This window comes from Melanaphis sacchari, unplaced genomic scaffold (genome assembly GCF_002803265.2).
Source record: "Melanaphis sacchari strain LSU unplaced genomic scaffold, SCAv2.0 Contig49_pilon_pilon, whole genome shotgun sequence".
NCBI classification, from domain to species: domain Eukaryota; kingdom Metazoa; phylum Arthropoda; class Insecta; order Hemiptera; family Aphididae; genus Melanaphis; species Melanaphis sacchari.
The window spans coordinates 1004830-1019097 of record NW_020271334.1 but is presented as its reverse complement, the minus strand read 5'-3'; the positions used below and the strand labels follow the sequence as shown (position 1 = coordinate 1019097).

Below are 14268 nucleotides of genomic sequence, written 5' to 3'. Positions count from 1 at the left end.
GGGTTTCAAATTTTAATTAATCATTGTTTTACACAGCACGACTTGTCTCGGCGTTTCATTAAATCATTGTTTTATGCAGACAAGTTGTGGACTCCATTGAATTTTAAGCAAAAAATTCAATGAGTTATTAGTGAAATTAACTGTCAAGTTTGTGAAAATTTGATTAGTAATTGCATTGACAGAGTCACTGTGTGCCGAGCGATGAAAGAGGGAACATTATGCGCAATATCATGTTTCACACTTAAACCTCAACTCGTAGTGAAACAATATATATATCATTTATAATGTATTTATTATAAAATAAAGTTGATTTATAACAAAATTAAAAAATGCATTTTTTATGATACACTCTATATATAATATATATTATCATAAATCGCAATCGAATACCAAGAGGGTTTACCCGATTTATTTAACTACAATATTCATTCGTCAACCTTTGTAACGTCCTTCAATAGTACATAATGTAGACACTATACCATCTTATTTATTTAACTGATATTTTATTTGCACATACTGCGCACAAGATTTGTGTTCCTTGCTGTAAAGTGTAAACTCATTACCAAAGTAAAAAAATTTTAGTTAATTTTGCTAATAAGCATATCTTAATAATGATCATTTGACTCGCAGCGTCATATTATTCAATTTGAAAAACACGCGATATAAAAATTACAAACAACTGCAGATTACCAAACATTCGAAAACTGCAATATAATGACTATAATGAACCTGTTACACAATGCTCGTTTTCCATTACGCGGATGTTGGCTCTATGTATGCGTGCACAGCAGCTTACTGCATATTATCAATGCCAATTTATTCTGCGATCTATATGCAATATCAATAGCTGCAGAGTTGTAAAATAATCCAAATGATATACCTATCATATTTATTGATTATGATTGATTAATGATTATATATTAATACGGTTCATAACTGCCAAAAACATGTATAAGAACATCAAAGAGTTTTAAGCAACAGCACTTCGATCAATGTGTCTCAACTCAATTCAATGTAGCTGATAACGATTACGTCATAATAATATTATATATATAAATAGACGCCAACACAAACTCACGCGAGTTTAAACGTCCTAAATATTTTATTTTTTTTTTTGAAACAAATAAAAAATACGATATTTGATCGATCTCCATTGTAATAAATATAATATTTTCGTCTAATATGCGATTACGTTTCACGGTGAATAATGATCATTGAGCGATTGTCGCCCTTTGGAAGTTATGAAAAAAAAATTCAATTTAATCGTTGTGCACCGCGGCCCCGATCGAAATCGATCACCTACGGATGTTGGCAATTTTCAGAAATTCTGATTGTTACATAAGCTTGTCTGAGCAGAATCAAACAATGTTCTGTGAAAGTCTCGATTGCTTTCCAGATTGTTTTCCAATTAAATTAGTATAGTAAAACTATTTTTGAAGACAAACCGCGGGTCGAGTTGGCGACGCGCTGGTCACGCGTTACGGTACCTACTGATGACTGCATTTATATCTCATCGATCGTTGTCCGATATGAAGTCATCGATCATCGTCCACAAATAATATATTGTCGATGGTTTCCGTTTTGTATTAAAAAACCACAATACAATTTAAAAAACCACCTTCGCTTCATTGTTAATAATAAAAAAAAAAAAACTGAAATAGTTTTACGATATTTAGAGATAATTGCAATCACAATTGTTGGTCACTCTTATCAATTCGTAATTACACACACCCACACACTAGTTGGATATTGCAACGTTGTACTTTATTTTAATTGGGATAATCACACATTCACACATAAAAGATAATATTAATTAATAAGAAGTTATGGCACGGAGTTTTTGTTTCACACGATTAGGAGAGCAAAAACCAACATCTTATATTTTACATTCCAATTTTCGTGTGCAAAAGATGCCGTATAAACTATAAGAAAAAATTAAAAAACAAAAAGTTTGGCTGATTGCTGAAAAAAATTACCACTACTATACATAGCTAATATTTTATACTGTAGTTTAAAAAACATTGCCACAAAATTATAGAAACAACTATAGAATAATAAGGATACATCAAACTATCAGAAAAATATACGTAACAACCGATATTGCTCTTAACATCCATTAAATAACACGTAAATAAAAATTAAAAATTTTTATTATTCCATTAACTAAATATTATAATTTTAAACAGGGTTATATTAATTTTCTATTTAGATGAAGATAAATTCATTTTAAATCGTTTTTAAATATAAAGCATATTTCAATTTTGATTATGTATTTTTATTGTATACATTAATATATGGTTAATTACCCATGGTAACTGTATTTTTAGGTGTGACTCGCAAGATAAAACGCAAATTGAAATCTAAACTAGAAAGTTAATCAAAATATAGAATGATCAATCATTTTAATTAAAACATTTAATAATTATTAAACTTTCGCTAATTTATTACTAACACAAAATAGTAACTTATGTTATTACTTTGTATGTTTGAAAGTCCACGCTATTTAAATTACCTATAGTCTATACAACTTATAATATAGGTACTCGTATTATATTTATTTATATCGTTGTATGTTTAATATATTTTAAACGAGCACAACTTATCTAATTAATAAGTGCTTATAGATTTTGTTCGATTATAATTAATAAATATAATAATAAAATAATTTATTCTCCACTATATTTAATGGGTACATCTACCTATTAAGTATCTATTTTTTTGAAAATAAAAATATATGATAGATTCAAATGTTCATATTACCGATATTATTTCTATTTAATATAATAATAAAATTAATAAAATGAATACATAAATGATTTGTGATGAATAATTTTAACATCTGAATATAACAATCTGGAGTAAAATATTGACCGGTTTTTATAAATAGGTAATTATCATTATTATTTATTAAAAAAAAAAAAGTTCCGATCGTGTTTAAATGGTTTAAATTGTTTGTATTCATAATATGTATGTAGTATATACATATAATTAAAGTTATAATAAACGAAAATGGATAGATTTGATATATTTTGACCATTAAACATAATTATACTAGACAAAAAAAAGTCAAATTTATGGTGTAAAATATAATTATTAATAAGGTTATTAATATTTATCGAATTCGTGTTTAACGCGAATTGTGAAGTAAAACTATATTATTTTAATAGCTTTTATTGTGTACTATACATCTCTGTACTACTAATAATTAGGATCAAACCAGTGTTTCTCAACCAATGTGTTGCCAAATAAGCCCAAATGTATCATTAGGTATATTAAAAATACAAAATATTCAAATATTTTTCATACGATTTATAAAAATTAGTATAGACAATTTCTATAATAGTTATATATAATATATAAGTTTTCTGTTATCGACATATTTTACATATTTTATGTTATACCAATAAAAATTAAATATCACCCATTAATCTTATTTGTTTATTGTGTGTCGCAAATTATGAAACATTTTAATAGTGTGTTGTCATAACACAAAGATTGATAAACATTGGATTAAACTATAATACTTGTACAAAACTATAAAAGTCCAAAAAAATAAAATTGATTGAATACTGTAAGGTTCTTGCATTGTTTTAAAGTTTCTTTTCCAAACAAATAATGATCGTTCGAACAAAAGCAACAATAAATAATTAAGTACAAAATTCAAAAAAAAAAAAAAACGTCTGAGTTCCAGTGCGTGTATAATTCGTCTAAAAGGATGCCAATCTATAATATAATGTTTGCAATTTGCGAAGAGGCGCTCCGACGATTAGGGTCGATGGTCGGCGGAATGGTCGTATATCGTGTGTATACGGAACACGTAGAGACAAGATAATAAACATAATTACGTGTTATTAGAATTTCTTTTAAGTAGTCATTTAAACCGATTAGACCTTCCCCCCATATAACGGAAAGTAGATTTCCTGCTGCGGGAAGAATGATTTGTGCGCGATTGACAGTTCGACCGAGTCGGATACCTTTGGTCAGCATAAATATATAAATACATGATCATATAGTGTAAAATAATACGTATAATAGTATGTAAACGAACTCGATAGACTGTAATTTATTTAAATGAGAAGTTTGTTTTTTTATTGATATAAGACATTGTATACAATAAATTCACGCTTACACTTAAATATATAGTGGTTATTTTTTCTGCGTAAGTCTATTAAAGAGGAATTATGAGAATTTTTCGAAGTCGATTAAAAACTCTACTGCGCTGAGGTAGGAAGTAGGTACCACTACAGTATAACATAGATATAGATAAGTGCGCTTTAATAATATCATAAAAATCATCACGATAGTAACCTCCAAAAAAAAAAAAACGTCCTGCACGTTATTTGATCACGTCGTTAATAGTAATAGTAGTAACTAATAATATTTATTATCATAATTATGTCGTCGATAAAAGAAGAAAATAATCGCAAATCACGTTTGGCGCCGGAAGGGTTAAGGGAAAAACGCACGCACACATCTTTTGTACAATCGTACATACCAACAATCCACGTGCCGAATCAAAAGTAATAACAACAATAATAATAGTAGTAACAAACAACGATCCATCTATTAAATACAGAAAATATTTATCACGACGTTTCACCTGATTATTGTGACGACGATGCGGATTTTAAAACACTCGTTAGTGGTACATTTTTTAATAATTATTGTTATAATATAATACATAGTATAGTGGTATATACATTTTGAGTAATAATAATAAGTTTAGTTAAGCCGCGAATAGGACGCGTAGTGCTACGTTTCGATTGTGTATTCATTTTTATATAGTATAATAAAATTATTCAGTGTGGAAAACGATTAGGAACAACAATTGAAAAAGTTTATTGTTGTGTACGACTTATAACGCATAACGAAAATATTGTATATCATTATGTTTGTTTAAAGTAATCCTTTTTAAACTTTTCAGTTTTATTTTTATTTTTAGAAGTCAAAGCAAACGCAAACAGTGGAGAAAGGCGTCGATCTCCGTGCAAAAGCAGTTGCTCATTACGCAGTTTGAAAAGAACCATCAATAATATTTTTGACCATCGGAAAATTTCTAAAATGAGAAAAGTTAAGCCGTTAAGCATCATAATTCAAACGCTCGAATTCATTAATATTGTATTTAAATATCTATCGCTCGCTACTAGCTATATTATTAGTTTATAAGCAACATCAACATTTCAACGTACCAAAATATGTGATAATAATATGTATTCACACCTAGGTATATACATATTTTATTATAATTGCGTATAATACGTGTACAGTAATCATTCACTGACTGCCTTAATTTTAAAATAAAAACATATAATTTAATATTGATTATTGCTTAATAATTTTGACTTTTATACAATATACGATTAGAAGATTAGAACTATAGCAGTTAAAAATTTCAACTATTACTTAAATAAACTGATAAACAAAATATTATATCTGAATAAGAGTTTAAAGTTTTCACTTCAATTTATTTACTATTTATATTTAAATTCGTTTGTGCTTAAATTTTATAAAGAATCTGATTATGATGTTTGGATAATATAAAAAATAAAAATGTTAATTTAAATAATATTTACTTAGGAGACTTATGGTAAGTATTATAACGCATAATTAAGGTAGAATATTTCACACAAAAAACATAAAAGTCCAGCGTTCCAATATTATAAGTAGGTATCTATTAAGGTTTTATTTTCACTTTTCAGATTACCAAAATAATTAAAAAAAAAAAAAAATATAAAAATAAATATAATATATAAATATAAAATATCAACGTATGTATATATATAGTAGGTACTACACATATACATACTTTGTTTTAATACCTATATTATTATACATGTGCGTACATCATTATAAACAAAAACAAATCGACATATCTACAGGTTTTAATCGTAAGAATTTAACGACTGCGAGTTCGTTTTACGACTAATGTTGTGCATATTATATAGTGCCGTTTTTATTTTTATTTTCCATTTTACGATATGAATCAAATTTTTGGAACCGTTTAGTATTTGACAGCCGCATAGGATGTACGGTTGGATGATATCCGGCAGAAATTTTTCGATTCGACCGCAGGCAGTCTCGGACATTGGAAAGCATTATTATTTTTGTAAACGGTGAAATAAAAAACAAAACACAAAAAATGTGAAAAATAACTCCCGCAGATTGATTATTGGATTTTTCATGGTAGCTAACGCGTTTTTAATATGGATGAAATTGAAAAAATTATATCTGTCGGAAGCTAACTATTTAAATGGATTAAACTCCTGGAAAATATTAGCTAATAATTACCATTAATAATATTTACGATTTAACGAATTCACTTATACTATTGTATCTACATTTGTACTCTCAAATTATGAAATTTCAAATAAATTATTTATAAAAAATATTCTTTACATATTTAACTATTTAACACTTTAAATTGGATGTTCGCATTGTTAAATTATAAGGCGACTAGAGTGATTATAATAAGGAAGAAGATAGTTTCCATTTGAATTAAATAATAATTATACTATAGACATAATACTTTGTTAAAATATTGTTTTAAATTCTCTTCAAGTTATTTTTCTTTAAAAAATATATATTGGGGTTAATTCGTTTTAAATGACTATATATATTATTATACATATTTGATCGTATACACCAATGAGTTGAATATAAAAATCATACACATAACATATATACTAAAGATATACGTAGATTATAGTAATTAAATGCATAACTTATCATTATTGCGAGTATTATATTTTAAAAATCTAAAATTATTTAAACATTTTAAAATTTTTTAACAATAGTGTAGAAAAGAATGGTTATTTTTTGCAAAATGCTCTTAAAGGAATTAAAATAGTCCTATTTTTGTGCTTAATAAACTAAAAAATAATTCTGAATACGTAGGTGTGAGTAAATATTAAATTAATCTAAAAAGTAGTAAAAACTAAAAATAAAATCAGAAAATTAATAAATACCCATTACAACTAATTGTAGTACCATGTAAATGATGAGTAATAAATACATTTTTGACAAAATAGAAATAATCATGATATCTGTACAAAATATTATTCGACCTTAATGAAAGGCGTTAGTATAAATATTCTGATTTCATAAAAAAAAAAAAAATAATTAAAAAATGTTATACTATGAATTCTTCGTTTATAATTTTAAAACTATTTTATTAGTTATAAAAAATAACAATTCGTTTTTGGTTTAGTGTATCAATAATACAATGAGGAAATGAGGACAACTATAGAAAAATACGTAGTTAGATCGTTTTATCGTCTACATTCACTCGACAAAAAAATTATTTATTCAATTTTAGCTTTATCCTTTATAAATGAAATAAAATAATTTCTTTACCTTTATAATTTTATTTACTGTGAGGTTTTTATACAATGACTTAACAAGTGCATCACGAAAACAAAATCTAAAAATATTAACACTTATAAATAATTTTAAAATATTAACTATTATAATATTTCACTTTCGTAATAGATAAAATACACAAAAACTAAGATCGAATTGTATCAGTTTACTCAAACAGGATACAAGTGTCATGAATGTTATTGAGAAAAACTTCACAAATTTTTTTTTTAAATCTACTACTAAGTATAATGTGGTTGTTATTTTTTTTTTTTTTTTATGAAATTCTAACACTGTAAATTATTATATCTTGACAATTACAATAACAACTAAAACTTTATAATATAAACAGAAAGAAAAGAAGTAAAAGTTGTAAAGCTCACATAATATTATATTTTTAAGCCTGTTTGCAATATAAAATTAAGTATATGCTTTACAATATAACTGTATTATTGGATTAAAGAATATTAATAAGAAAAAAGTTGAGATCAAGAGAGGAAAAAGTGTTCTTTAATTGAGTTTTAAGGTGTGAAAAAGAAGGATTAAATATGATGTTATTTTAACGTTTTAACTTATATTTAATATATTCATATTAATTAATAGTTTTTTTAAATGGTTGGTAGTGTATAAACTGAATTATTTTTTAATTTGATTTATAATATATTGTAGTTGGAATACTAATTTCGGCTTCAAAAGTTACAAAGAAATAGAAAAAATTATTTAAACGTGAAGCCCAATAATAATATGTTTTATAATAATTCATAATATACCTGCTGCAGTAACAGATTAACATTATTTTTCTTATATTTTATCGAACAAAATGTTTGTAAATATGTATATAATAATGTAAACTCACCACAAAACTCATAATTTGTTGAAGTTTGGACACATTCACAATCATAACGTCACGTGCACGCGCACTATAAGTACTAAAATACCTATATACTTCAAAATCTTATATTTTCCACAGTATATGAATTCTTCACCAATACTTGCGGTGCTGCAGTTATAAATACGCGTGTGATAAATTCTAAAAAATATGTTTTTTATGATTTATGTTATAAAAAATTGGATTAAACGAATAAATAAAAATATTTATAACAGTAAAACCGAAAACAAACTAAATTGACAATATGTTTAAACACGAATTATAATAATACTTATACGTTTATGGAAACCGATCGACAGAGTCCAGAATTCAACAGCGGTCATGGTTGGGCAGCCGACCCGCCAAGTGCGTGAATGGACACCTCGTGGACCGCGGAGACTGCGTCAGATAACAACTGGTGCATCGTTGGCGAAGGAGGAGGTAGTTGTGGTGGCGGACCAAGGCGCTTCGCATCTTGTGGTAACACTCCTATCTATATACAGTATAATATGGACATACCAATGTCCGATATATAAATAATTAGCCCACTTTTTTTTTTACGTATTGTGCATTTCATCTTTAAACATAAATGGTCGCTGATACGTATTATGACATGTATATTATGTGTGTGTCATGAGTTCGCGTATTTTGTTATAATATCACACAAATTTTAAGTATTTGTTTAACATTATATTGGTATTAGATAGAGGTATTGTTTGCATGTACATTAGAAATCCCGCACGGCGATACAAAAGTCACTCAAACGCGTCATGATAAATAATTATAATTCTTATTTATTGTTGGCTGCTGCCATATGAATATTGGACCAAAGGAAACATTACGTGAAAAGGAAATACACTTTTATTTTTTTAGTTTTTAATTGTTGTTTAGAATGATATTATAACAAATATACGAAAACAATGCTCCACGCTTGCTCGCTCTAACACTACATGGCGAATTCATTATAAATACATAATACCGTTTAAATGACCACAACATTTGTTTATTTAAATATTTAAAACGTGTAACTACGTTTTTGAAAAAATGAGGCTTTTAATCATTGTACAAATTATGTTTTATTTATATATGTATACCTTTTTCTGTAAACACTAATTTAGTACTGAATTTTAACTAAATTTTTGTTCTTACAAATAGTCTCCCCAACTAGACAGATATTTTTCTTTTATTCAAGACTATTTACAATTTGTAATAACACAATAAATTAATTAATTAGTTGATACAATATCTTATAATAGTTGAGACACCGAAATAGTTATTTAATTACATTTTTTGTTAATTTGTGTTAGCAAAAAAAGATTAATATGATATAATTATAAATAAATCGAAGACTATTTGAAATATTATGGTGGAGATACCTATAATTTACACTCTGCAAATGTGCACGAAAAAAGATTTATAATAAAATTTAGACATTGTTTTAAATTGAATGTATAAGAATCTCCGCATGAAACCCGTTTGATGGGTCCAATTTTTTCTTTAGTATGGCGGATTTAAAAGTGATCTTACCTGCAGTTGACGTAACGAACAGCAAACTACAGAAGTTTAAATAAATGGGCATACACTCATTTTGATAGTCCTAACAATCATGAAACTGTGTTGGATCACTCTTATAGTTTTACATGGTATCTATTTATCTGAGTATTTCTTTATTATTTATCATTAAATGTAAACCGTGTAAAAACTACAAAAAAAGAAGTGGATATCTTTTTTTTTTAAGTTTTCAGCGCTTCGATTTGGAATTATTCGGGTTTGTCATAATGGCCCTATAGATCCTAAAATAAAATAGCAGAAATTAATGGTAGCGCACCTGTGTTGATCACGTGATTCAAGATACCATTACAATTCAAAAGTTTACGAGAACGAATAATCAAAAGTAGATATGTAGACTTACGCAAGAATCAATTATAGTACCCGTGTGAGTTGTACCTACTAATATGTTTTTTAATGCAGTATTGTCAGTTAAATTGATGAAGTCCGAGCATTGACGATTTGCTTATTAGAAATGAGTTACCTAAAATCAACGGATATATTACTATCGGCATATTGAATACTATTAATTACCCTTCTGTATTACCTTCATGAATCGCCAACGAGGCAAATAATGTTATTGAAAAAAATTAATTGGTATTTTTCTTTATTGGTTGGTGAGTTTGAATGAAATGACAATATCGTTTAAGCTTGCTAATTAGGTGATGCTGACTTATTTGTAAATTACTATTTCTTCTTTTATTGTTCGTATTTGATACACTAAACGGACTAGATGACATAAATACATACGTAAAATAAATCTAAACAGCGATAACGAACCGAACATATCGGATGTGTACATGTCTGTTTTGCTAAATTGTAGTACTGCAGTAGCGTATTTATGGGGCAGATGACGCAGATAGATCTGCTCCCAAGTCCTTTATATGTATATGTATATAAATATATGATAAGTATATGTCAATATATTACATTGTTATCTTAGCTGAGCTAAAAAAGTGGAAATTAAAATAGTATATGGAGATGCTAACGTGAAAAGTGGGTTAGAAACATTAAAAAGTTATGATAAAGAAATAAACCTAAACATTTATTTTCTTTTAAAATTATATTGTACGTTTCTAGTATATCCACTATCACATCAGAACAAAGCTTCTCAAGCTTAAAGCGAGTAAAAACTTATTTACATAATTCAATGAGTTAAGTAAGTACAAATATGCAGCATTGCAATTTGCAGTAACAATTTTAATAAAATATAAGTATAATTTTTTCGTTTTATATATATAAAAAGACTGATTATAGGCTGACAATAATATTCATCGATTGAAACGTTATAGTAAATATTGAAGAAGTAATTAATGAAATTTCCCACAAACCACGAACAACAGATCTTATTTTATAAAAGAATTTATGTATTAATATGTTGGCGTGTGTATTACCAACAATAAATAAATAAAATATTTATACAATATAAGTCTACTAATCACCATACTAGTGGCATAATTGTGGAGATTAAATGGAGGTATTTGCTCCCCCCTAACAATTTCGTGAGAGGTAAAGATATCATTTCCTCCCCAGATAATCCAACTATATAAATATACAGAGTCTTGATCACGGTAAATAAATTATTTTTGCATCTCTATTCTCTAGATTTTTTCCCAGTTACGCCACTACACCATACAGTATACGATACATATTGAATAAGTATAACAATACTTAAACATAGTGTATAAATGTATCTTAAGGCTTTTTTATGAAAAGTAAAGTAAAACAGAAATATTACAAATTTTTATTACAACAGAACAATTTTTTATATGTTAAATGCCGTTATATAGTTAGATAACAAAATGTTTATATTCATTGTTTGTCCCTAACATAAATCCGTAAATACGCCACTGCGTAGTGAAATAAATTCAAAATATGATGGCGCAGCATTAAAAACTATATTTTACTTATTCAGAATTCACTAACTCGAGGGAAGCTCTGCCACTCTAAACCACCTCTATCTACCATAAAATTGTAACAACAAAAACTAAATACAGTGGAACCTCGATAACTCGAACTTCTGTAAGTCGAATTTTCGATAACTCGAAAGAATGTCTTGGCTCCTACTTTATAACATATCATATGTGTAAGTGTGTAACCTCTGTAAGTCGAATTTTCGATAACTTGAATTTTTTTTCGCCCCCAACTGATTCGAGTTATTGAGGTTCCACTTTACTTATCTATATAAATAAATAAATAACATATTATAAATACGTTGTCAAAATTATAAACAACCCTTTACCACAGATTTTAAAAAATTTTTCCTAAAAGAAAATTTTATATTTTTTATAAATCTACCTATCTTAATTATTATCCTTCATAATATACTGTTGTGAATTATAAAATATTTATTATTATTTTTTTTTTTTTAAGAGAAATTTACAATCTGTACAATAGAGAACAATAAGTAAATATAAAAAATAATGAATATAATAAATTGAAATGAGTTTCATGCAATCATGAAGATTGAAAAAGAATAGGGAAGAGGCCAATTAGCAACACCCTCTTAGATTGTTATTTAATGAGCAGTTTATCATAATAAGTTACAAGACCACTAATTTTTTATGCGTGTCGTATAGGGTTTTCAGGTTGGGTGTGAGAGGACATATTTTTTTAAGTGGGTTTGTGTGAGAGTTAAGTTTGAAATGGAATCGTTTGTAGTATGCCTAGTTTAACCTAGCTCTTTAACATTTGTGATGTTGAGATCTTTGTAAAGAGGAGCATTATTGATAAACCCCGGTGCGCTTGTGAAATAATATATCTATACGTTTTATTTTTATTTAGAAATTCATATTAAATTTATATCATAATATTATTTCATCTCTCTATTTTTATACATGTTCAAAGTTCGAATTACCCATGACAAATAGATGGTTTTAAAAAAAAATCAAAAACTTTTCAATTAGGATTATTGACTAAAATTTTTACAGCGTTAGATATTTTGTTAAAGTATCTACGCTATAGGTTAAAAATATTGAAATATTTTTTAGGATAACTGGTAGAATTACCAATAAGTAATCTAACCACACGATTAAGCGCAAAATATCACTTGATATCATGTATTACACAAATTTTCAAATTTTGGCAATATTTTCATCGATAGACAAAATATTTGATATCTATATATTATCTATATTTATTAAACGAAAAGCATATTATTTGACTTCATTTTGTGACCAGAAATAGCGAAACTTCTAAAATTCAGGTTTTATGAAGGGTTATTTTACGATTACAATAAACAAAAGTTCATTAATACATCTTATAGAAAACCAGGCGCGGGTTTAAGGAAAGTAATATTAAGGTATTTAGTACACCTCCGCCCAGTAAATTATTATAATTATTAGTTTATTTATTATTTTTTTTTTTTTTTTATTAAAACTTATCAGTAGGTATGTTAATATTAATTTGAGCTAAATAAGTAGTTTTAGCTAATTTTTTTTTTAATTAAGATAGTTATAACTTACCAAAATTGAAAATCCATGATTTCAGCATAAGTTATCTTCCGAATCTTAAAATATTATCCGACGATTGTCAAACTATTCCCATAATAGCTTTATTTATAGTTATAGTACCTATATAAACAATCAATCAACAGCATAAAAAAGAAATTATTTTCTTTCAATAACTATTTAACTAATTTAATAGCTGTAAATAATTATGAATGTGTAGAATGAATTTTATGACAGTTTACTATAAATCTGTAGATTTAAAAATCAAAAGACTTTTTATAAAGTGAAAATCTAGTGGTATAGTCACAGTGTGACTCTCGTGACATGACATATATCCTCGACATCTATCAATCGTAAACACTACGTCATTGGAAACATGTTGTTATAATATAAAAAAATTTACCCAGTATTCCAACTATTAATTTAAAACCGTGATATATTTATAGGTTACACAATTTAGCACCTTAATAATTAGCCACTGCATGCCGTTCCCAAAACGAATTTGAGATAAAAATTAATAAAAAGGGAAAGGAATATTATCAACGTTACGGTATTTTTACAGAGTGAATATTTTATTTGTACGTATGAAGTACATTTATGTAATTATTTTAACAGAATCTTAACTATTCAAACACAAATATCGTAATAAGTTGATAAACTGTCTAGAGTTTGAGGAAATTTTAAACGGTGCAGCTACTGCTTCCGGATGGAAAAAATGCATAGCGTAATAAGTAGAAATGAAAATAAAAATTTCTTAACTGTTGCATGTGCGTATATGTTACACACACTTGTAAATAATCAACGGCTGCTATGAGTTATGAAAACTGAAATAACAACCGTAAAAAAAAAAAAACGTTTATTTTTAGCGAATTTATATCTATACACTATATGACGTAGGTACTTACTAAATAAATAGCTGTGCAGCTATTATATTATTATATACCTACCACACTACCACACTTGTCGCTGACGGCATACACAAGCACAATTATAATATGTGGAAAACGAATGATTTGAATATACTCAGCCAGCACTCTTGTAAGTAGT

At 27.0% G+C, this 14268-nt stretch overlaps 1 protein-coding gene across 2 annotated transcripts in view; it reads right to left on the bottom strand.

The window, feature by feature from the left end:
- LOC112598665 overlaps positions 1–13309 on the bottom strand; it is a 41743-nt gene extending 28434 nt beyond the window's left edge. The window contains exons 1-3 of one of the 2 annotated variants that reach the window (XM_025345194.1): positions 13237–13309; positions 8517–8717; positions 8213–8386 (exon numbers count right to left, since the gene is read on the bottom strand). In XM_025345194.1, coding sequence (XP_025200979.1) covers positions 8213–8257 — 45 coding nt within the window. In that variant the 5' untranslated portion in view covers positions 8258–8386; positions 8517–8717; positions 13237–13309. The remainder of the gene's footprint in view (positions 1–8212; positions 8387–8516; positions 8718–13236) is intronic. The other variant, XM_025345193.1, reaches the window with a different exon arrangement.
- Between the last annotated feature and the right edge of the window lie 959 nt (positions 13310–14268).